Source organism: Physcomitrium patens, chromosome 2 (assembly GCF_059467195.1).
Source record: "Physcomitrium patens ecotype Gransden chromosome 2, ASM5946719v1, whole genome shotgun sequence".
Taxonomy (NCBI): domain Eukaryota; kingdom Viridiplantae; phylum Streptophyta; class Bryopsida; order Funariales; family Funariaceae; genus Physcomitrium; species Physcomitrium patens.
In genome coordinates, this window is record NC_143411.1 from 5,463,307 (window position 1) to 5,489,583 (window position 26,277).

The 26,277-nt window shown below is 36.6% G+C and overlaps 2 protein-coding genes across 5 annotated transcripts; both read right to left on the reverse strand.

Annotated features, from left to right (window-relative positions):
- Positions 1-283: 283 nt before the first annotated feature.
- On the reverse strand, positions 284-4,865 carry LOC112273364 (galactan beta-1,4-galactosyltransferase GALS1). 2 transcript variants are annotated; one of them, XM_024502053.3, is made up of 4 exons: positions 4,104-4,777; positions 3,900-3,963; positions 1,791-3,324; positions 284-1,061 (listed from the first exon to the last, which is right to left on the reverse strand). In XM_024502053.3, exons 3-4 carry the CDS (start codon positions 2,897-2,899, stop codon positions 704-706), a joined length of 1,467 nt encoding a protein of 488 aa, XP_024357821.1. In that variant the 5' UTR covers positions 2,900-3,324; positions 3,900-3,963; positions 4,104-4,777; the 3' UTR covers positions 284-703. The 2 variants fall into 2 exon arrangements, with proteins under 2 accessions (XP_024357821.1, XP_024357812.1); XM_024502044.3 differs by lacking the exon at positions 3,900-3,963 and having other exon boundaries at positions 4,104-4,865.
- A 6,682-nt stretch (positions 4,866-11,547) lies between these two features.
- On the reverse strand, positions 11,548-14,322 carry LOC112278995 (SNAP25 homologous protein SNAP33). 3 transcript variants are annotated; one of them, XM_024513003.3, is made up of 6 exons: positions 14,179-14,322; positions 13,117-13,591; positions 12,821-12,914; positions 12,513-12,643; positions 12,234-12,331; positions 11,548-12,131 (listed from the first exon to the last, which is right to left on the reverse strand). In XM_024513003.3, the coding sequence occupies exons 2-6, from the start codon at positions 13,507-13,509 to the stop codon at positions 12,032-12,034; spliced, it is 816 nt and encodes a 271-aa protein (XP_024368771.1). In that variant the 5' UTR covers positions 13,510-13,591; positions 14,179-14,322; the 3' UTR covers positions 11,548-12,031. The 3 variants fall into 3 exon arrangements, with proteins under 3 accessions (XP_024368771.1, XP_024368774.1, XP_024368772.1); XM_024513006.3 differs by having other exon boundaries at positions 14,098-14,322; XM_024513004.3 differs by having other exon boundaries at positions 14,079-14,210.
- Between the last annotated feature and the right edge of the window lie 11,955 nt (positions 14,323-26,277).

Sequence of the window (26,277 nt, forward strand, 5' to 3'; positions counted from 1 at the left end):
TCAACAACCATAGCCTGCAAAAATTCAACGACAAAACCAACCTTCACTCCACCCTGACCCTTCATGTGTGACAATCAATGCACGATAACCAACCTTGAAGGTATTATGGCCACCTGACAATTTGCAACGTACGTTCATACAAAAACAATCACTTAATCCTAATCCTAACTAAACCTTAATTCGGAAACTGGTAAAGGTAACAGCCGCAAGGATTCCAATGGCCTGTGGATGAAAATTCTCACAGATCTGCAGAATATCAAGCGACTCTCGTTAAGTTTGGAAATATTTGAATCAGGTGAGCCTTCTATTTCCTTTTGGGGAAGCAAATAGTCAGAATATTGCAGACAAATCGGTCCTCGAAAGGGAAACAATCGAATCTCAAGCCGACTGTGTTAGGGCACCTCACAAGCCTCTCCACATCGTCATTACGCGCAACAAAAGTGAAACAAGTCAAGATTATGTTTCTTGATTGCCTCAACTTGACCATCAACAAGCTGCTGCTATTGCTGGTGGCATCGGTGCACAGAGAATGAACCTGCCCAAGTGTGAACAGTTTCATGTCTTATCTTCTGAAAGACCTATGCTGTAGCGGGTACAATGGAAAAATATCATAATAGCTGTGTCTAATTCGGGAAGTCTAAGCTGGCAAAGTTGGATGGTAATCTGAATGTAAAGCTCTCATTTGGACAATAGTAATTAAATGCTACAAGATGAAAGGTTGCTCGCCGACCATGGCAAATTCGTAACTCCGAACGGCGGGGCCGAGGTCGGCCATGGATTTATCAATTGTGCAGTTCTTCACTTTGAGGGAGTTAGGCTCGCCGTTTGGGTTTTTTGGGAACTCCTTGCAAAGCTCTGTGCGGCCGTTGACAGTGTTGTGGTAGTGGTAGGAGCGGAGGACGTCGGGGTCCATGTCTATCCTTTTCCCTTGCTTCATGTGCTCCGAGTAGTGGACCCCTGTGGCCCACACCATTTGCGGTTGCACTGCATATTTCCGTGACTCCACTGTTGTCCATCCGTAGTCGCACTTGGCGTATACTAGCTTCTCAAATGCCCATTTTCTGTCACACCGCAATCATCCCCACCACTATTTTATTCTTGTGAGGTACATGATACTGAAAATCTGTCACAGACCAGGAGAATTATAAAATCACTGCCAACTAAAGAGAAGGGACGCATTGTTTTCATGATTCCAGGCTTGTTAATTAATTCTTCCCAAAGTAGTGCCTTGACTCCATAGCAAACACCGTGGCTGAAAAATACACAAGTTTAGCAACTTGGATATCCGACATGAAGTTAGGGGAGAACGTGGACTAGGAACCCAATGATTCTTCCAGGATTTGCGAGGATTCAAGGAGGTTTGGGGACTTCACAGGCGATGATCCTCACTAGGTTACGCAACCAGGAAATTTGAAGATTACGATTTCTTGCAACACACAATTAGCTTAGTTGCTATAAGATTTTATCAAGTCCCTCCAAACCCTGAATCTTCGCCTAGTTCCAAGCTAACAAATCTTATCATCACGACCATCACGTCTAGAATTGCTAGGATTCGCCAACCATAGCCTTCATTCTCAAGCACAAGTCGACCAGTTGTCTAGGCTTGAAGGATCGGAATAAATCACTTCGAATGCTGTTTCTTCTCGAGCACAGATGTGATTTCTTAATACGTACACGATGAACGTAGTTCGACTGGAACAATAGCTCCAAGATGAAACAATATATCAAAAGAAAAAAGAAAAAAAAAAAGTTCAAGAAAAGCAGCAATTCCTCTTGTCTGGCTTACTGACCTCGAAATTTTGGCCATGAAGTGGCTATCAGACTCTCTTTTGTTCTCCTTCAGGCAGAGACCGTCCGACATTTTGACTGTCTTAAACAGAAACTGCGTGACGTTGTTGCGAGCATTCTCAGCAAGTAGGTCAACTGGTTTCTTATCTCCAGAACTGAAGAGAAATTCATCAACGTCGAAGAAGAAGGTCCAATTTGAGAGCGTTTGTGAGCGTAGCAGGCAGTCATTCAACATGGTGAATTGGTGATGGTAATAGCCCTCATAAACCTCTGCCTGCCGCAGATTCTCCACTAACACTTGACCAAGGTCAATCCATGGCTTCAGCACCCGGTACACATCATCGTGGATGCCACCGGCGTCTTGGAAGATGAAGAGAGTGCGATTGCCCAAGAAGTAGGCATGGTACGCTATCCACTCCCGAATTCGCTGGGGACTGATGTTACCGTAAAGGGGCGAGCCGCAGAAGGTCATGTCATAGGGGTATGGAGGTTGGAAGCGACTCGCATTGTACTCGCCCTGCATTTCTGTCAAGGCGATGAATCTCTCAGGAGTCCGGAAGGCACCTGGGTAGTGTGCGGTCAAAATCAAGCGCCCTCCCTCAGATTTTGTGCCGACATCTTTTGGAAATGTGCACACAATCACCATTGTTCCATATAATTCTCCCATGTTCCAGTCAGGCTTAATTGCTCTCGCTTTCACCTTCAGGGTAGGGCTGTCTGCGGTCGCCCACTCGCACTCGTAGAGAATATCATGGAGGTTGTTTAGGCGCTTACTTGTCAGCACTACGGATGAAAATGTGCGCGGGCCGTTTCTGTAGGAGCCCACTTCCACAATCAAGCGTGTTGCAATACCGTGCGCACGAAAGCTGCGAACCTCCCCACGCGAGAGATCGATTGAGGACATGTCGAGATTTTCGTCCATGGCGATGGTAATGTTTGCACACGGCATTGGTTGAGCTTCCGTTGGCCACCATGCTCTTTCGTACAAGCTACCACTGGAAGAGATTTGAAAAACCAAGAGAAGGCAGTTGATCACAACTAGCACCACCACCGCATTGAAGCCCAACCCCGATGTTGGAATGTTTTCTACAAGGCTCTTCTGGGATTTCATGTTGATATGTTAGAATGCTGCCAAACGCTTGAGTATTTTAAATTGCTATCCCTCACATGCCTCGAGTTTGAGTTGATGAATTGAGAGATCTTCAGTTTCTCGAAACTTGGATTGCCTGAGCATCTCAACAACAAAAGAATCCTTCGTTCTTGTACAAATGCCGCATGACATAAAATGTAAATGCTCGACCAAAAAATATGTGCAATACTTCGGTGATCGGAGCTTTCGCCTCTTCAAATGGTGCCAGGAATATCCGCAAGCTATTACTCATCCAGAACTATCAACCCCTTGACTATAATCATTTATCTCTTAGAGTTTGAATTCACCCATACACCAACCTGACAAAGAAGCTGGTTGCTCCATTGCGTGCCATATGCAACTGCATTGTTGGACTCACAGTTTCCGATTCACTAATTTCGAAGTATCTGCGGCATAATACAGGACAAACCAATTGTCAGAAGATACTTAATGTGCAGCTGTCTGCCTGCTTCCCTACCTACCTGCCAGGGCCATCGATGAATTATAGACCTGATTTCTAGGTCACTAATCAATCTGTACTGCAAGCAATTTTCAGAGCGAGGCCTGAAAACTCGAGTCATAGACACAAATGTACTGTGTAACTCTCAACGCCAATATATTCCGGGTGGTGACTTGTCCAATTTTTTTTGCTCTGGAAAAGCTTGGAATCTAGGGGGGACAAAATTCGGCATCGTAACACTGGCATTGGAAAGTTGGGCAGTCGAAGTACTACTCCATTTCAGCAATCTAAAAGCTTTCTTGTCTAAGTCAGCTGCTCATTTTACCTCTCGGATGTATCGTCCATTCAGCTTTAGAAAATCACTCGCCTGGCTCCATAGAGCAAGAAAATCTCGTCATTCCTCTCAACTATGTGACACCTAAAAAGCAACCTTTGCCGTCTGAAAATGATCTGCGGTTGACCAAAACTTGAGTTCATCACTCTCTTGCCACTTCCCTTCAAAAAGAAGAGGATTGGTCCTACCTCAGCTATGCACCACTCCCGAACAATGTGATATCGAACAAGATGGACTTTTCAGCACATATTCCTGTTTCAGTAAACCAGGGAACAGTATTCAAGTAACATCGAGAAGAGATGGGAACGAGCTTCAGGGTTGAACCTATTCAAAGTGTACCAAAAAAAATTAAAAATCAAACACTAAAAAGCCTTCGGAGAGTGAGGTGGTACCTCGAACCAGTGATCGAAGCGCAGAACGGGAATTGGCCTGGCAATTGCAACGCGCATTCGAGCTTGCAGTGACAATCGGAGCGCAGACGCCAGGCTCGTTCTCAAAAACCCCAACCTCAAACTATACCAGTCTCAATGCTAAGCCCCCACAGCCTGAAAAGAGACTCCGAACTCTGCAAACGGGCTCCAAGAGTTTCTCAACTCTCGCACGCACGCACGCGCGTGCAGACACACACACATCCACCCGAGAGCGTGCAATTCCTGCTACCTACAGTTGCATGCCATCGTACGTGGCTCCACCTCTAGGTCTGGTCCATTATTGTAGCGCATCCATCACATTCACACACACTCACACACTCAAACCTCCCTGAAGTGCTCAACAAGACAGCAGCAACGAAACGGGAGACTTCAGGGCGAGCATGGCAGCAGCAAAAGCAACAGCAACAGGAAGTGTGAGATTGTATGCATATGGCCGACCGAGGCTTCAGCCCCTCAAGAGTACTTTAAGTACAGCTCATGAACCCACCATGCAACCAACCCCACAAGAGAGCGACACACAGAAAGACACACGGAGGAGATACACAAAGACGAAGACCATGCCAAGGGGGCCACCTCTCCCGCCATCCCCCCTCTCATTTCAGGCCTCCCATCCTCTCTCGGCAAAGTCACTCTTCTCCCTTGATTTTCCTGAAGTCCACTTATTCATAATGTAATGCTAATAGGGGAGTAATGAGAGCCCTATTGCAGGATTTGAAGTTTCCTGAGTAGCAGTTCAGAACCCAAAAAGTCACATTCTAACTTTGAGACTTAATCCTTGAAGCTAGGTCATGGTCATTATGATTTGAAGTCTCTGATGTGGTTGTCAATATTGTTATGAAGTGGTTTGAGTTTTCGAAATTAAAAATAGATGTTGAGATGCATTGTATTTCAGATGTATGAATTGGTGTAACTACCATCCCCACTTCATATGCATTAATGTATGTGTGTGTGTGTGTGTGTGTGTGTGTACGAATGAAAAGAAAAATAGTATTTATTAGATTTTTAGATTTGCCTTCCACCATAAATTGTAAGCAACACGTCCGTGGTTTTAAACGTGCCACAACATTATTCAGAAAAAAATAGAATTATGAATTAGTATTAGACAATACAAACAAAAGTAGAATAAGTCCTGGAATGGAAATCTTGTGGCCCCTGTTGGCCCATCGCACAAGCTACTCTCGAACACCTTGCTTCCCCCTCCCTCGTCCACCCTTGCATCAAAACAAACAACAGCATGTTCATGAAGTTTCATTTGTGGCGTTTGGACGAGTAAGCTGAGTTTTGATCCTCCTGTAAATGCATTAATGCGATCAAGGCTGAGAGCTTATGACCTTGTTGCTTTGTTTCAGAATGGAGTTGACAGTTCTAGCTGTCTTTGAAGACATACAGTCACATGGCTTTGAAGCGCGTGTCCCTAACGCAAAGCTCATTAGATAATGTGAAACGGTTTGTTGATCTCATCCTTCGTTAAAAACGCAGCTTTCGTCCATTGCAGTTGGGTCATCCACACTGTGTTGTGGTGCAGAGGTAAGGACAGGGAACATGCCGCGAGTCGATAACAGGGGAAACAACGCCGACTTAAGGAGGTGCTGAGAACTTGCCGCTTCTACAAATGGGGCAGAAACAATAAAACAAAACAAAAGGACCAGATCCTGGTATCCCTGACCCAAAGGTTCGGTCACCGTTGAGGCCACATCACTCGATGAAGCTAAGCCTCGGTGTTGATGCGCCTCCCGAACCCCTTCCCTGGTGGCCATGGCGTGGTAGCCTGTGAGACGCACGTGAGAACCTGCCACGGCAAAGCATGACGTGAACAGAGGAGATTGTTCGCTTCGAGAAGCACAGCTCATTAGGGGGGTCAAGATCCAAAACCATTGACAAGGGCATGACAGACAGAATGAGGAACCATGCCCGGCCTTCACCTGCTAAAGCCTCGACATGCAGGGAGGTGCCATTCGACTGTGGATCCCACATTATACAGCAGCTGGAATGGCACAAGCAGATGCCCTGCTTGATGGCCAGTCTCTTATTACTATGCCTTTCCTACTTTCACTCTGAATCGGGAGCATTTAGGAGGTGCTGTTGACCAGACTAATAATAAATTTGTGAACAGTAAAGAGCATGGCAAGGGAAGTGAGCCGTCTGGATTTCGTCACTTTGGAATGTTCGGTGGCTTCGCGTCAACCTTTATGGCTGGAGATCGAAAACAATACTTGCAAGTTTGTTCCATCACCAAACCGATGGTGCTGGTCGAAGAAAAGTGTGATGCGAAATCCAAGTATCAGTGTGTACACACACAATCACACACTCACACAAACAACAACCATATAAACAATCGACTTCACGTTCGCGATGGGAAACCTCGTACAATTCAGCGCGACGCGCGTTCTGAAATCTTAGCCAACAAGTTGGATGTATCTTTAGCAACGCCACGCAAATGAGAGCCCCACGGTGGCTCTTGAAACTCAGCTTTGATCGACGATACGATTCTTCCGACACGGCCAACGAGCTCTTCCACGCCGACTGTGGTCCTGAGGTGATTTGACGGGAAATCTCCCAAGTACAACTACCTAGCTTTTCCACCGTAAGTTACGTCCCTCGAGGACGAACTTGACATTGTAGAGCACAGCTCATTCAATGCTGCAGTAGAGGGATGGATCATTGAATCTCAGAGGACACCCCGCAGATGAGTTCGCGATCTAAACAGGACCGGAACCAAAACTCATCCGTCAGGTAGATTGCACCACCCTGCGTGGCTATCAATAATGCACCACGGATTCAATCGCAGCTTACTGGATCCAATCCAGGTGCCATACACCCACGCACTTCGTCGACGATGACGACGAAGACGAATATTCACAACATCGATACCAGTCATGAAAAAACACAAATAAATAAAATATAATAAAATAACAGTCTTTCAAGTCCAGATTGATGCACTGAAACCAGCACCCCTTCGCTGCCTCTGTCTCTGACCCTGTCTTTGACTCTTCCTCCTCCCAATAATGTGGGAGACTCTGACCCTGATTTTGCAACGTCCACAGCAATTTATTCGCCGCAGGGAGGGAGGGACATTTGCTCTTTGTATTTTATGTATTAATCACCGGTCGAGAGTTGTCTGCTTTCTACCTACTCGTCACCTCCTTTGTTGGGGTCTCTTCTGCAACAAATATTTTTTAAATGAGAAATTAGGTCGAACAAAAAAGCAAAAACAAAAACAAAAACAAAGCATGTGTTTGTTTCTGAGTGAATATATATATATATATATATATATCGAAATATACTCTGGTGGAACCTTGTGTTGTTGAACTGTAATGACAATAATAGAATGCGTGGCATTTTCATGGGAAAAGATCTCCTAACTGGTACGTATTTGTGTTGAATACCAGTTGGTGCATTGACTTTGATGTTCTTAATTTGGGAGAAAGGTTTTTGACGAACATTTTCACAAAAAAAATCTTTCTACGTATACAAAATTCCACACAAAAAGCATGAGATGTCGAATTCAACTCCACTAACATTTCACTTGACAAGTATGCACTTGGTTGGTTTTTGGGATAATTTAGTTTTTCTTTTTATTTATTGATGGATAAAGACAAATTATGAGAAAATTTCACAGTTGATTCAAATCATTGTCATGTTTGTTATAAAAAATTATATTTTTTCATCCTAGAAATAATTCTGATGTGACAATATTAGTATTGTGGCAAAGTTTATATATATATATATTTATGTATTAAGACTTAAATATAACAAATTTGGCATAGATAGAAATTTATTTATACTAATTGATTATATTTTAAATATTCAACTTTGTATAAAATCTAAAACATACTTGAGAGATGAATGTAACTTAGTAACTAAAAAAACTGCATACAATAAAAAAATATAACTATAATATTATTAAATTATATCAACAAATCATAAAACTATGATTTTTAGTACATGATAAGTTGTCAAATTATATAATGTGAGAATCAAATTATGCTTTGAGTAAAAATATTCAAAGATATATATATATATATATTTTTTTTTTTAATTTTTAAAATGATCTAAATATTTACTAAAATGACCCACCCACCCTAACCATTTAATTCTGGTCAAAAACCAATCAAAAAATGATTGGATCCTCAACCAATGATGATGGATGGATTGATTTAATAAATGTTTGGGCCACTTCAACAATTTCCTATATATATGCCAAAGTTGCCAAAATTGGCATCATTTCTACAATGGCAGATGAAAAGATTGAGGTGTCAAGATATTCTTGTATTGATCTAAAAAAAAACAAACATAATAGACTAATGTATGTAAAGAAATAAAGCTTGTGATGGTGTTACTATATATATATATATATATATATTTCCATTGAATTTTCAAGGATTATTTAGGTTCAGTCATCAAAATAATGTTTAAAATCAAATTAATTATATTTTTATTTTATTTTATTTTTTGTGCATGGAAATTTTTCATTTAATTAATTGAAGTGTTTGGCGAAAATATTTTAGTGCTGAATTATTATTCACAATTTATAAATAATATATGTATATATGTTTCTATGTATATGTGTACACTCAATAATACTTCATTTATTTTAAACAAATTAAGCTTATTTTTTAATATTACATGTTTGTACAAGTTTGTGTAAGATCTATTTAAATACACAATTTATATATATAATTTGTACAAGTTATATACTTATAAATCATTTTTTTTTCATTTCTTATAATTTATTTTAAATCTTCCAACCATATAGTAATCATTATAGTTTTTAGAATAATTGTCTCTACCAGAAAGATACAAATATACAAAATATCATGGATATAGATGGTGAAGTCCTTTGCCATTTTGAAAAGTTGCACAACCATCATGTCTATTTTTCTTAGGTTGCACAAAGTAGAAAAAGAGTTGAAAATTTTTATTTTAACAAAGTTTTTGTCAATAATGACATTAGCCTCCAAACCACCATACAGTAAGTTTTGTCTACATTCATATTATATATTGAGATAGTCATGATGAATAGAAATGAATTTATTATTGTTGTAATTGCTACCTCAATTAAAATGAATACATTTTTTCTTTTTAGTCCTTTGAGTCTAAATATAATTCTTGATGTTTTTAATAGTAATAAAAATTAACAAGCATCCAGTATTTTCTAATTGATCAGAAGCAATTGGAACAAATCCAATATCTTGTTTTGATTTTCATTACTTCTAATAAATTCTTTTATATTTGATATCATGGTTGCAAAGAGGTGGATTTTTAATCTTAAACAAGTTTTTGCAACAAAATCAACTTGTTAACTAATGAATACTTTCATTGTTCTTTGAATTGAGTATTTTAAATTGAATAAGAAAACTAAAAAGTTATATATAAGTTTTTGTGGACAGTTCAGCAATAATTTGTAAAAGTATTTGAAAATTTTAATTATTACCAGTATACTTGGTATATTATGGAATGTCTGTTATTGAAAATTTAGAAAAGATCATTGATAATAATTGTAAAATTTTGGTAAAACAAATATCACAAGAAAAAAAAAAAAAAAAAAAAAAAAAAAATCCAACAAAAAGTGGGTAGTATTATGAATCATTTTAATTTTAGTTATTATTTAATATATATTTAAAACAAATCCTACGCTGAATAATAATTTTTTTTTTTAAATTCTTGATTGTAAAACTATATCATTTAATATATACATATTTAAAAATAGTGCTCTGAAATACCACAAAATGCAGTAGTAGTATAAAACAAAATTAGTAAAGTCAATGCAATACAAATGAGAATCATTTTTCAATTAACCAGCCAATGTGAAATTTAGTGCACTATTATAATAAACAAAATATAATCAGAAAATCAGAAAAAATAATGTAATACAAAGTAAATAATGCAATCATAGGACTATTGAAACAAATTTCATTTCAAAGGTAGTAATTTGGGATCAGGTTTAGGGTTGCAAAGGAACCTGGTCGCTGTAGAAGTGTGATGTGTGGTTGTGCATCTTTGTTATTACAGGATTTGTGTAGTGTGTTTGAAAGCATGTATGTGTTTTGTTGTTCTCACTCACACAACATGGCTCCATAAAGCAAGTACACTATACTTGTTTTAGCAATAGTGGAGATGGCAAATCTTGAGGCTGAGCTTTAGCTAGGGCTTGCACTGCTTGGGCAAATTGATGAGAAGATTTACAAACAAGAACTAAAGCTTGCTGAGTTGCAACATGGCAAAGGCCTATTTGATTGAGCTGTAAGTGCATTGACCACAAACATTTGTAAAGCTAATGAGAATATCATTCTTGAGATTTACCTAGATAAGAGTGAATAGAGCAACAACTAAAGTGACTTTACTACAGTTGAAGAGAGGAATTCCAAGCTCATCTAAGGGAGCTCAAAGTGGTTGCTCTTACTACTGCAAACATTTTAAACAAGATGAAAGCTATTGAACAACAAAAATTTGAAAGATTAAGGGGTCAATGCAAGTGATTCCTTGATGAAGCAACCAAATTATACCATGGAGTAGCCTCTTTTGTAGTTGAAAGTTCTATGGTGTATTTTGTTTCTTTGTTTTCTGTAAAAATTGTGAAAAATATTTTTATGCTCACAAACATGTCTTTGAAACAATGCTACTTTGGGGTCAGGCTTTCCGTAACAACAGCACAAGGTCAACTAATTTTAAACATTCTACATGCCATACTATGATGTAAAAACCATGAACAATTGATTTTTCACTAATTTTCACTTAAATTAATGTGACAAACTACATATTTCATTTACGTTGAGGAATTTAGGAGTCTTGTAATCACATTCAGTATTCTATTCATCAAAAGATTAAATATAGAAGATATTTCCTTAGTATTTGGGTCTTACATTAATAGCCAAAGTTATAAGTTGAGGTTTCAAAAACTATCTGAAGTATAACTCATAAGCCAATGCTGGATTTGGAATTTGTTTAAATGCTTGGCTTTTTAGTAGCTACCTTGAACATTTCAAACTGGTCTGAAAGTGAAAATATCTCCCCACGTCATCATGGCACCACTACAAATGCAATGGACCCGGACATTGTGAAACTCACCTTTGGCAACTTTAAATTAATGACCACTAATTTCATCACTAGTTGGGACAATTTGACTTCAAGAACAATAAAAATCCTTTCAGACATAATGGCCTGAGAGTGAAAGAACAGATTGAGCTTCAGGTTTCGGACCCGGTGCATTTCGCACAAGACTGTCCCTGATAGGAATTAACCTGGCAAAGACGTAGTAAACCCATCGTTGAACTCTTGCATGAGTACTTCAGAGGGATTTACATGAAGTTATAACACCCCTAAAACAATCCAAGTCAAGCTAGGATGCAAACTACTAGATCAACACAGCCAGTATAAATGCTTCACGTGAAATAGAGAAGGGGGATCTAGGAAAAAGGCGAAAAGCATTTACTAAGAACAAGGTTCTGTTCGTCACGCGACTCTGTTGGCTCATGTGCATAATCGTTCACTACCAAAGGTTCAATTCACTGTCGAGATGAGTGATTAAGGCTGATAAGATGCCTTCACGTAGCTTCTTATAAATTAGAGCACGGAAGGCTCATATGCTCAGAACATCTACATCACTACCATGAATCACTTACAAACGAATACCCACATTCTACATCACAAACCGCTCGCTGAGGGATGAATAATATTTAAGCCCTCTAAAACTTGCCAAAGGAAATTCAGAAACTGAGATCATTCCTACATTTTCTCAGGTCTCAGAAAGAAAAGTAAAGAAATAAAAAAAATAAGAGAAAAACAAATAAGGCAGCAACAAATCAAGGTTGAGCTTGGGTGGGTTTAGCCAGCAGTCCCAAAAGGAAGCAATCCCTTGTTACTGGTTGGCAATTTCCAACTCAAATTGCTCATCTTCGAAGCAATCTTTGTCCTCTAATATTGGCTCTCTTGACTCTTGCATTTACTTCTTGAATATCATCATGAAGATGCTCAATGCCAGGGGCTTGCCTGTGATGAGTTGCATAGATAAATTAATAAACAGTAACCCGAAAATCGTAAGTGAGTGATCACCAAAGAGTGAAATAGATTGAAAGGAGGTAGGGAGAGTACCTTTCAATCTCTGTGTTCATATCCATTGACATTTCCTTCATTTGTGAAAGTACATTACTTAAGTCATCAAGCATGTCATCCTGGGTTTCCCTTTCAGCCTGTACCAAACACAAGATATAATCCATCAGAAAACTGGTCCAAGGCCAAAGGAACCAAATGAAACCAAACTGAAACAGAATCAACAGGGTATCGATAATTGCGAATACAAAAAATGAGACTCCGCAAAGTCTATTCATGAAGATGACACATCTATCCAGAATGATTGAAACAAAAACTTACAGCGATTTGTCCCTGAAATGTCTCTCTATCATGCTGAGATCCAGATCCGGATGTCTTCTTCGCTTGACTACCATTTAATCCCAAGGCTTCACGATCCTCGGCGCTCTCTTTATTATTATTATTATTGTTAGCTGCAAAACATGTCGAAACACTTTCCAACATTACCACCCAGACAAGAAGATACTCAGGATGGGTGACAAGCATCAGGCAAACAGAAACATTCAATAAAATCTACAGTTGACTCCAAATGCCATGGAAACGATCTTTATAACACCAAGTTAGTGATTGTGAAATGATCTGAGAATTACCACGGCCAACCATTGGTCCCGTGATCTTCTTTGTCTTCTTGGGTTTCCAAGACTTGGAAAACACTCCTCCAAGACTACCCAGCAGCTTCTCACCCTACACCCATTATCAAGAAACAACCCAAAAATCAGCCGTGCTACCTGGCACCACAACTGAAATTTTCGAAACTGACCTACAAAATTCGTTCCATCACATACTGATGAATTCTATGATCTCTACATCTAGCGAATTGACAGCCATGTGCAGTTGAGATGTAAGCAAGCTATATGCAAGAATTTCACGTGAAACAAAAACATACCCTGCTCAAATGCTGGTCAATATGAACAGCCTTCTCGTGGGTACGCTCAATTTGAACACCCTGCTCATGCAAGCTAATGAGGGTCTGCGCGCCAATGCCCATGGTATCCTCTGCAACTCGAAGACAGTTTTTCAACGTTGATGTCGTCTCCTGCGACTTCTTTACAGCGTGCTTCTCAAGATCCAACACCGCTTGATTGACAAATTCCTCGCTGTCCTCCCCACCCCCGTTGTTGTATCCAGGCTTGGGCTTCGAGGAACTGTAGCTGAAAAGTTCATCCTCATCTGCAGTTTGGGTTTTAATCACGCCCTTCCTCCCAGCACTTCCATCAGGACGAGACTTCGAGTAAGTCTCCTCGTCATCGAAAGGGTTCCTAGGAGCACGTCTTGCCATGATTTACAGGCAGCAAAAATCTAGGAGTTCTCCTTCACAACGACTCCCTTCCCCCAGTAATTCAGTTTCGAGGTTCAAATATCTGCACACGAGTTCCAAACTCAATGAAAAATATGGGGCGCACCAACGCCAACCGCAACCCACCCGTGAAAAGTGATCGCAAAAACGCTAGCTAGCAAGCCCCCAACGAACACCCAGCGGCAATCCTTGAGTGAGATGCCAAACCCACCGAACACGATCTGCAAAAGAATAGGTTCAACTAACAAGGTCTTGACTGGACAAGCATACTCTTCCATGGGGCACCATCCAAACTTCAAATAGACTCAAACTCTTCCATGGGGCACCATCCAAACTTCAAATAGACTCAAACCAGAGTAACCATCCAAGAATGCCGCCCTAACAATCAACGCCCTGGATGTACAGTCAAAACCTGACACACCATGCAGAGCTACCACAACAAACGCCCAAAACCAACATTTCAGGATATGGCTGAGCGGGAAAAAAAAAAAAAAAAAAAAAAAAAAAAAAAACTAGCAAAAAGACGGAAGGAATGCTCCGGAAGCGTATACCGTCGTGGAAGGTGCGTACAAGAAATGTATACAAATGCGATGGGCAGCATGAAGGGAAAAAAAGGGAAGGCAAGCCACCATCTCCGACAAAAAAACGGACCTGGTGCGAAGAGTGAAGAACTCGAGGCGCTGGAATCGAAATCGGAAGGCGAGAAGCCAAAGGGGTTGCAAGGCGGGGAGGGGGTGAGCCACGCGGTTAGGAAGAAGGCTCGATGGGGCCGGTCCTTCACCACGCCCCGGTACTGCGAAGGATCCCCAACAAACTGGGGCAGTCCTCACCTATCTCGCTCTCTCCCCTGCAGGATCGACGCCGAGTGCTGCTGCTCTACAAAATTCACGCGCTCGAGGAATTCGAAAGGGGCTTGGAATGAATGAATGAATCATCATCCTGGCTCCACCTCGGCAGCCCCGCTGCATTCATTCCGTCCCATAATGTGCTCCCTCCCTCTCTCTCTTCCCCAGTCTTTTCCGTTCGTCGTCGGCTGAGTGGAGCCGTTGCCTCGGTCCATTGTGAAGCGTAATATGCCTGTCCCGTTGAGGTGCCCATTGCCGTGCGTGTCACGGAGAAATCTGACAATACGACAACGTGTCGGAACAGTCTTGCGTGCATTTCTTGCTTATTTCTTCTTATATATGTGTGAATATCAATATATATATATATATATATATATTTCTTTTGATATTGTATTTCCATTAGGAAATTTCATATTGATTTCAAAAATTCCTAGATTGTTATTTAGAGATAGTACTGATTGACTATTAGCACGTGAAGTTTTTTTTAGCACATGTTGCAAGGCTAAAAACTATAATATACAACTTTTGTTGTAGTTGAGGAAGTTTAATCTCTTTTTGTATTCAATAATTAATATGGTAACTTGATGTTTTAAAATTTAATAAACAGAAGTAGAATCCTTTTATAAGTCAAAGAGTATGGATATTATTATTTTTAAATGAAGGTAATTACATCAATTTTTTTTATTAAAATATAAAATTTTAATTTTTAAAAATTAGTTTGGCATAAGGCATTTTTAAAATTTTATACTTCTTTTTTTAAGCTAGTTATTAATACTTGTAAAAGTAAGATCTCTTTGATTATGATAATTAAAAGGTTAATACATACAAAGAAGATGCAAAATCATTCCTTTAATTATCTTGTTTTTCAAATTAGAGGAAAAGGAGATTTAGCTTTACAACTCATTTTCTTCCATGTTTCTACCTCAAGAAAGAGTTCATTATTTTTTTTAGGTTGGTTGAGAAGGGAGGTATTTATTCTTATACTATATTCTTTTTCAACCAGGTTTTTCTTCTTCTTATGGTTATAGCACCAATAATGTTTTATGTATGCCAATCTTTATTTCATCTAGGAAGTTTACCACATAGGTTATATACCTTTCAAATTATGATCTTCTTACAATCACGTACTGCCATCAAGACTTCATGACATTAGTTGGTCTCAATCATTGAGTTTAATTTTTCATCTATTTACTCGAAGAGAGTTAAAGGAAGAGTTGCTCTTGCCCTCTCTAAAGCCATAAGTTGTGGTGGTGGGCAATCAACTTCCTTATTACTACTTTCTTTTACTATTGTTTCAATTCAATTTTTTACTATTATTTTTTCTTATTTTTTTAGAATTTTTCTGCCAAGCTTGATGATAGATTATTGGATGGATATTGTAACCTCTTTACAATTACAAAAGAAAAGGTATATATCTCCATTTTTTTTATAATAAGTCACATAAGACTTTATCATCCATTATTGATAGTACAATAATAATACAACTATGATATATATATATATATATATATATATATATATATAAGTATAATTCCATGAAGCTCTTAATTAGACTATATATATATATATATATATATATATATATAAACAAAGATAAGATTTTTATTACTCTTTTTAATTTCTTTCTTATTTCTACTCTACTTTCAAGAATTTCTAATTTTTTAGTGTATGGAAATATTTTATTTAGTTTCTTCTTGAATATACATATTTACTTGGCTTCTTTTTATTATTTCTATTCAAGAAACAAATTATTTGGTTATATTTACTTTTCAATTTTTTATCTTTTATAGGTTGATATGAATATACTTATAATATCAAATGTTTGTCTTTTCTTAAGAAGAGCAAATTATCCCTTTTCTTGACATGAATTAGCCTTGAGTGTGGTTTTATCATAAATGAGAATTGATTATGAACTTCATCATGTAGATTTTTATATAAGAAAATTTTCAACACTCAAAATCAATTACAATATCTATAATAAAAACTTCTTCTAATTGTGAATTTATTTAAAGAATAGTGCCATTATTTACAAGACACTTGTAGTCAAATGATAGTTTATACAAATCTTAAGGATTTCAATTACTTTATGTTAATATGTATTTTGAAACATTGCTAAGTTTATTGGAGCATGTTTTTGTCAAGATTTGTATTCAATATCACTATTGACTGAAAAACAACAAGGTTTGTCATATTTTCTTTTTAGACATTTTTATCTTGTGCCAAGATGAAGAAATAAGGATCACTCTTTTAAATGATCCATATTGTATGATTTGAAAGAGTGATCCTTATTAAATGTCCATAATAATTTTTAGTTGTTTTACAAGACATTGGATAGTATAATTTAGTCATGCCATTTCAATGAAAGTGTCACGGACATACATATAATTACCTATATGAATAGATAAAAGTATGTAAAAGTAGATAAAAGTAGGTTAATTGTGTAATATCTTCTAGAGAAGCTTCTTAGAAGCTCCATAGACGCTGCTTTGACTTTATAGGAGTCTATAGTTGACTTTTAGGCTAGAAACTTGGTCAACAAGTTAGTCATGTGCCACACATGTTGGAAGCTTAAAGAACAAGCTAACTACGTGGTCCATCCATAGAAAACTTGCCTTGCAAGCAAAGGCATGTGGCCTAGAAAGTCAACATATATTGGAGGTCTTATAGAACATCGCCATGTGGCTTCTAGTTAGATAGTATATATAGAGGCAAGAGTGAAGCCCTCTTCACTCTTGTCAACTCCTTTCTTGCTTCTAGTCTAGTTTCAAGGGTCTCTAGTTTTCTTGTATTTTGGCAATAGCCATTCCAGTTTCTTTCTTAATATACATATTTCTATTTTGTCCTATTTCTTTTTTGAGAAAAGTCTCACTTACTCTTTAGCTTTCATCGAGTTCTTGTCCTTGACAGATTGACAAGAGTACACTTACAATATCAGAGCTTTGTCTTTTCTTGATTAAGAGTGGATTACCCCTTTTTCTTGATAAGACATAAGCGCATTAGAAGTTGCGGATTACCCTCTTTTAAACTGATATTGTTCTTAGTATTTTCTTTGTTATCAATTCCTCTCTTCTATTTGTTTTGAGCGTTATTAGACATCTTCTCTTTTCTAAGTGCTACTATGGCAGAGCTTGTTGAAATGAAGAGTACAATGGCACAGATGCAAGAACAATTGAGGGAGTTAATGCTTGCGATGCATCAACTCAATTTACCACCACAAGGAGCAACAAGAATGGTAGGAAGTGAAGATATAGAGATGATTGGGGCTGCTCCAACATCTGCACCAAACCATGTCCCTTCTCCCAGAATGGAACACCCTTCGAGTGTTAGAGAACCGAGAGTTGCCTTGCCCGAGAAGTTTGATGGTACTAGATCCAAGTTTCGAGGATTCATCAATCAGGTCCAACTAGTGATTGAACTTCAACCCCAGAGCTATCCAACTCCAGGGCCACAAGTTAGATTCATTGGTACACTTCTTTCAGGTTCAGCATTGTCATGGTTTTCATCTTTTCTTGAACGACGAGATCCAATATTGGATAATCTGGAGGCTTTTTTGGCGGAGTTTCGATCCATGTTTGGAGAACATGATGCAATTCGTGTTGCAACCAACAAGATCCGTATTTTGCGACAAGGCAATCGATCAGTAACATTATATGCTTCGCAATTTCGACAACTTGCAACTGATATCAAGTGGGATGATGCCGCACTTGTGAGTCAATTTCTCTACGGATTAGAATATGAGGTAAAGAAATTGATGCTTAATTTACCTGATCCTCAAACATTGAATCAAGCAATTGACTTTGCTGTGAAGTGCGACAATCGACTTTTTGAATTTTGATCCGAGAGTCGCACAAGTAGGCCTCAACGTTACTACAATTCAATGGCAACACCGACGTCTCCTCAACACATACCTTCAGAAGTAGAGGATATGCAAATTGATGCGGTACGTTTCAAACCTCTTACTAAGCAAGAAAAGTCTCGTCGTTGACAAGAAGGATTGTGCTTATATTGTGGAGAACCTAAGCACACTGCTCAACATTGTCCAAAGAAGCGACGTAACTACAAAATGAGGAGTACGGCTGTCAAAGAAGACAGTATGTCGGAAAACGAGTACGTCCAGCTACAATAGGGACCGTGCGGCTGGAATCTTGTACAACTTCTAATGAAGGTCCTATCCTCTCCTCAGAACCATCTCCTTGTTTTATAATAGATGTGCGTTTAGGACCTAATAATTACAAAGCCTCTGCCTTGATAGATTCAGGAGCCTCAGCTTGTTTTTTAGATGAAGAATTTGCTAGATGTCATAGAATATCATTAATACAACAAACTAAACCTGTACACGTAGAAGTCATAGATGGTCGTCCGTTGTCTTCTGGAGATGTAACTCACGAAACACTTCCTGTAGATGTAGTAATAAATGGTCATAGTAGTTGCGTAATTTTTAATATAATTAGATCTCCCTCTAATCCAATAATTTTAGACTTATCATGGTTAGAAAAATATAATCCTCGAATAGATTGGATTTCTCGTAAACTTGATTTTCCTCGGAGCATTAGTAACAGTTCTATTAATCAAGTAAAAAACCATGAGTCTAGTATAGTAAAACCCGCACTTATAGGTCCAAAAGCATTTATACACGCAGCAAAAGAAGGATCAACTTTTGCTATTTATGCTGCACCTATTTCTGAAAGCGTAAAGACTTCAAGTGGCATTCCAAGTCAATATCAGAAGTATCAAGACGTTTTTGAGAAAAATAATGCAGATATTCTTCCTGAGCATCGCCCATACGATTGTTCAATCGATCTCAAGGAAGGAACTCAGCCACCATTTGGACCAATTTACAGTTTATCGCAAGATGAGATGGCTGAACTCAAGACATATATTGACGAGAATTTAGCGAAGAATTTCATACGCCATTCAAAATCTCCAGCAGGAGCTCCAATTTTATTCGTAAAGAAAAAAGATGGATCTTTACGAATGTGTGTTGACTATCGAGGACTCAATAAGATCACAATCAAGAACAGGTATCCATTACCTTTGATATCAGGACTCCTTGACCAGTTAAATCAAGCTAAGATCTATACAAAAATAGATCTAAGAGGAGCATATAATCTAGCACGGATCAAAGAAGGAGATGAATGGAAGACTGCGTTTCGAACCAGGTACGGACACTTTGAATACAATGTCATGCCTTTTGGACTCACGAATGCACCAGCTGCTTTTCAACATCTCATGAATGATGTATTTCGTGAATTCTTAGACAATTTTGTCGTCTGCTACCTAGACGATATCCTGATTTATTCTAAGAATGTTGAAGAACATGAAATACATGTTCGTCAAGTATTACAAAAACTTAGAGATGCAGGATTGTACGCCAAGATAGAAAAGTGTGTATTTCACACTACTCAAGTTGACTTTTTAGGATACATCATTTCAAATGATGGTCTTATGATGGATTCTAAGAAAGTCCAAACAATCATGGATTGGAAGATTCCAAAGACTGTAAGAGATGTCCAATGTTTCTTGAGATTTGCCAATTACTATTGGATCTTCATCAAAGACTTCTCACGAGTTGCAGCTCCACTTACACGCTTGACTAGTAAAGATAAAGTCCAATGGAATCAAGAAGCGGAAGCAGCATTTGAAGCCTTGAAGACATCGTTTGTCTCTGCACCAGTCTTATATCGTGTTGACTTTTCCAAGGTATTTTTTATGGAAACAGACGCATCGGATTTTGCCTTGGGTGCAATTTTATCACAAATGGGAACAGATGACAAACTTCATCCGATAGCTTTTCATTCAAGAAAATTCTCAGCAGCCGAGATCAATTATGAGATCCACGATAAAGAACTTCTTCCAATCGTGGATTCTTTTCAAGAATGGCGTCATTATCTAGAAGGTGCTTCTAGTCCAGTCACTGTGTATACAGATCACAAGAACCTCGAGTATTTCATGTCAGCACGCGTGTTGAATCGTCGTCAAGCTCGTTGGAGTATGTCTTTGTCAAGATTCGATTTCATTATCACTTATTGGCCAGGAAAACAATAAGGTTTGTCCGATGCCCTGTCTAGACGTTCTTATTTTGCACCAAAAGAAGGAGATGCAGCTTTTGAGCAACAAAGAACGGTCCTCTTGAAACCGGAGCAATTTCATCTCTGAGCAGTGAAATCAACACTGACTGTTGATTCAACTTTTCTCAAGCAAATCCAGTCCAGTATGTCCTCAGACCCTCTTGTTCATGATATCGAGAATAATTCTTCCAAGTCTCATGATTCTTCTAAGTTCGAGTTCAAGAATAATCTATTATATTTTGAAGGACGCCTATATGTTCCAGAAGGAAAAGCACGTTTGCGTGTTCTTCAAGCACGTCATGACTTTCCAGCAGCAGGGCACTTTGGATATAATAAGACTCTGGAACTCATATCAAGAGATTTTTGGTGGCCACAAATGTGGAAGTCAGTCAAAGACTTTGTACAATCATGTGATATTTGTTCAAGATCAAAAATTCCTCGACATCGACCTTACGGACTTCTTCAGCCATTACCTATACCAGAACAACCATGGTCTTCTGTTTCTATGGATTTCATCACAGATCTTCCAAACTCAAGATCTTATGATTCTATATTTGTGATAGTAGATCGTTTCACCAAGATGGCACATTTTATGCCATGTACAAAATCTATCACAGGTGAAGAAACAGCTAAGCTTTTCATTGATAATATCTATCGCTATCATGGATTACCTAAAGATATCATATTGGATAGGAGAACTCAATTTGTGTCGAGATTCTGGAGGACTCTTTTCAAGATTTTAAAAGTGGACATAAAGCTATCTTCAGCTTTCCATCCTCAAACTGATGGACAAACAGAGTGCGTAAACCAAGTCTTGGAACAGTATTTAAGGTGTACCATCAACTACCAACAAGATGATTGGACAATCCTTCTGCCATTGGCAGAGTTTGCTTATAATAATACAGTACATTCTTCCACGCAACAAACACCTTTCTTTGCCAATTATGGCTATCATCCACGACTTGATACTTTTGATTTTTCAAAAGTTGATAATCCTGCAGCAGAAGATATGGCAAATCGGTTGTCAGAGTTACATGCAATAATGAAGGCGCAGTTGAAGAAAGCTCAAGAACGGCAAAAGATAAATGCAGATGTATATCGTAAAGAGCAACCACAACTCAACGTGGGTGATAAGGTATGGCTACTTCGTCGCAATATCAAGACCACTCGACCTTGTGACAAATTGGACTATCGTAGGCTTGGCCCCTTTTCTGTTTCTGAACAGATCAACCCAGTTGCATATCGGTTACATCTACCGGAATCAATGAAGATCCATCCTGTATTCCACGTGTCTCTTCTTGAACCATATAAGACAGTGGATATACAAGGAAGAAGACAAATGCCACCGCCTCCTATAGAAGTAGATAATAATGAAGAATTTGAGGTGGAAGAGATATTAGACTCAAGACGGCGCCGAAATAAGCTGGAATATCTTGTTCATTGGCGCGGATATGATATTAGTGAGCGCACATGGGAGCCATCCAGGAATCTAGCAACAACATCAGCTAAAGTCAAAGTTTTTCATCAACGACATCCATCAAAACCAAGATGAAAACCTCTCTTATAAAAGAGACAAGATTGAGGCAAGATAACATTCAATTTCCTATCCTTGTTTGTAACTTCTTTGCATTTGTGATGCTAATTAGATGGAGAGCCAACAACCAGCGGATTCAACTCAAGAACCTTCGTTTGCTGACTTACCGGATGAGACATTGCGATTGTCACAACCTTCAAGACGACGCAACCGAGATGAAGATCCTCAAGAACGACATGTTCTTCCTCGAATAGATGGTGAGATACAACGCATTTGGTATCACGACCTTGGAAGAGATTCTCGATGTTTGGTGATATTATTGGAGATAGGAACGACTTCTGATGGTGTTTTAAATGTATTATTTGAAGGAAGTTATGAAGGCCTCAACAGTGATCAAATAACAGGGTGGTCTTCTCGTCCTGGAATGGGACACTATCGATGGCTAAGAGGACCCATCAACTATCTTCGAAGAGAACAAAGATCAGAGTATGTAGCAAATACAATTTGCCGCATATTAGATTTTCTCAATATATAATCACCGCTCCTCGTGGAACTCGTCCCTAGAAGGGGGGGTAATGTCACGGACATACATATAATTACCTATATGAATAGATAAAAGTATGTAAAAGTAGATAAAAGTAGGTTAATTGTGTAATATCTTCTAGAGAAGCTTCTTAGAAGCTCCATAGACGCTGCTTTGACTTTATAGGAGTCTATAGTTGACTTTTAGGCTAGAAACTTGGTCAACAAGTTAGTCATGTGCCACACATGTTGGAAGCTTAAAGAACAAGCTAACTACGTGGTCCATCCATAGAAAACTTGCCTTGCAAGCAAAGGCATGTGGCCTAGAAAGTCAACATATATTGGAGGTCTTATAGAACATCGCCATGTGGCTTCTAGTTAGATAGTATATATAGAGGCAAGAGTGAAGCCCTCTTCACTCTTGTCAACTCCTTTCTTGCTTCTAGTCTAGTTTCAAGGGTCTCTAGTTTTCTTGTATTTTGGCAATAGCCATTCCAGTTTCTTTCTTAATATACATATTTCTATTTTGTCCTATTTCTTTTTTGAGAAAAGTCTCACTTACTCTTTAGCTTTCATCGAGTTCTTGTCCTTGACAGAAAGAATACTTTGATATCAAGAAGAGATAGATTGTAAACTTAGTTTTTTTTTTAAAAATAGAAGAATGATTTCATACTATGTGTATTCTTGCTTAAGAGTGCACTTGGTACCTAGTTGTGAAAGATAAGTAAAAATATAACAAAAATCTTGTCAAGTCTATTAAAATTTTAAATAAAATTTAAATAATCTTTAATAACCTTAATCAAACTTTAACCAATTCAAAATAAATTTAAAAGAAGTTACAAAAGAATCACAAAGAAGTCATAAATTAATTTATTTTTAAATAAAAAAAATCCTAAAGAAATATAAAAATTAATCTTAAAAAATAAAAATATCTTTAAAGAAATATTAAAATAGAAATTCTAAATAAATCCTAAATAAATCTTAATTTAATCCTAATTTAATAATAATTAAAATGTTATTAAATCTTAATCAAACTTTAGATCAAATTGTAATTGAAATTTCAATAAACTTTAATCAAATCTTAGATAAAATTTTAACTAAATTCTAATTGAAATCCAAATTAAAATCCTAAATTCCAATCAAATCCTAATCAAATCCTAGCAAAATCCTAAATCCTAATTAAATCTTAAATTCTAAATCAATATTAATGAAATCCGAAAATAATTCTAATAAAATCTTGGATCCTAAATTAATTTTAATCAATCTTTAATCAAATTTTAAATCTTAAATAAATTCTTAATAAATTCTACAGTAGATTGAACATTCAATAATTAATGATTGAACCATTGATTTTTACTCAAAATTTACAATCTTTACAACAATTAAGTTAGAAAAAATTACAAAAATTTTGAAAAAGATCCTACATACTAAATAGATGATAATCTCTAAATTCTATTATAATATTAGTAAGTCTCTTTTTTCAATGTTGATGTTGATATTTTCAAACCTTGATCTCTTAATTTAACTATTTTATTGATTTTTAACTTTGCATAATTTTTAGATGTCAATCTAACTATCTTTAATCAAATTATATTTTAATCCAAGTATTAGATTAACAAATATCTTAGAAATCCTCATTATTCCTCTAAATTCTAATTTCAAGATTATAATCCACAAAATTCTTATATGCTTCAATCTAACTATTCAATTCACCTCAATTTTTTTCACACAAGTTTACAACAACCACAACAAAAAATTTCCAAATTTTTATCTACAAATATGCTATGAAACTCACAAAATCCTAAAATTTATAAACTTATTTTTATTTCTTATAATCTAAATCCACCAAATACATCATTAAGTTTGAAAATCTTTTAAAACCTCAATTTTAATCTAAATGACATAAAATAAATTTTTAAAAATCTTTTCTTTAGTTTGCTTTTAAATCAAGTTCTTTGATTTTCCAAAGAACTTTGGAATTGCTATAAATATATACTTTTGTACCTTGAGATCTGATTTCAATCCAAGTTGACAATTAATCCTCTCCAGATATCAATTTTTGATAATTTGAAGTAATTTTTACTTAAATATATTTTATTTTTTTTCTAAATTTATCTATTTGATTTACTTATTTCATTTACTTTCATTTAAAGCATTTATGTTGTTACAAAATAAATAAAAGTTCCTTCTACAAAAAGCAATAGCAAGACTAAATTTTTTATTACCTTCTTATCATTTATCCTTATTTTTCCATCATATCTTTATGCTAGACTTTTCTATAATAACATCCATATTTTTATTTTTTTCCATAGAATTGTGTTATCTTACAACAATGTGCATCAAGCCATAATGGTTTCACGATTATCATGTTGGTATTTGTGAACTTTCAATAAAACCATCAATATTCAAAAATTCCCCTATAAATAAAAGATGGCATGATGCAATAGAGAATGAAATTACTTCCATTTATAAAAGCAACATCTATGTACTTACAACCTCATATCATAGAAATGTATTTATATTCATAAAATAGATTTTTCAAATAAAATTTAAAGTTGATGATAGTTTCATATAAAAGAAGGTTTAATTAGTTGTAAGAAGCTTTGAGCTGTATAAGAACATTGACTAAAAAGTCACATTTTTACTTATCATAAAATGAAGAAGAATCAAACTCCTATTAGTACTAGCAACATAATAAAAATAGAAAGTATATTACATGGATATGAAGAGTACTTTTTTCATAGAGAATCAAAGAAAAAAATGTCAATAATACAATTAAAAGGTTTTAAAGTAAAAGAAAAGAGTACCTTATGTATTGACTATACAAGACATTCTATAGATTATATTAAGCTCAAATGCTTGATACACCAAAATTGACTCTTTTTTTGCAGTAGTAGGATTTCTTCAAACGAGAAAGAGATTACAACTTGTATATTAAGAATCATGTTGAAAAAATTCATATCCTTACCTAATATATTAATGACTTATTATTTATTTGAAATTACTTATAATAGATTATTTAATTCAAGATACAACTCAAATAATAATTTAAAATATTTGAATTTGGTAAAGGGCATATAATCATTGATTTTAAGGCTAAATATGTTAGAGTTTTGTATAGAACCTTCATCATCTAATATAGTTATGCTATTTTAATACTTAACATCTTTGGATTGACATCATGCCAATCAGCCTAAACTCCCATGATGCTTAAATTAAAATTCTTCACAAATATAAATAAAGATCTAATAGATCCCTCCTACTATATGACAATGGTTGGAATATTGATTTACTTTGTCTACACTTGTCTTGACATATCTTATGGAATTGGAATTATAAGTAAATATATGTCTTGACTTCAAAGCTTCAAAGAGCCAAAAAAATCCTCTGCTACATTGCTAGCACAAAAGTTAATGGAATCTTATACCCAAAAAAAAAATCTTCAAATCTTTAGCTATATTGACAAAAATTAGATTAGAAATTTAGAAGGAAAAATATCTACAATAGATTTTGTATTTAGTCTTGATAATGAATCTATCATATAGTTGTCAAAAAATAAGCAATCATAGCTTTGTTCTTATTAGAGATAAAATATATAGACCTATCTACAACTATAAGAAAAGGATTGTGATTAAAAAAACTTATATGGCACCTTATCTTACAAATTTTAAAACTTCTTCTAATTTTTTGTGACAACAAAGCTAGTATGAAGATGGCCACAAATTCAAACATCAATATGAATATAAACCACATTTCTATCTATTACGACTATAATAAAGAA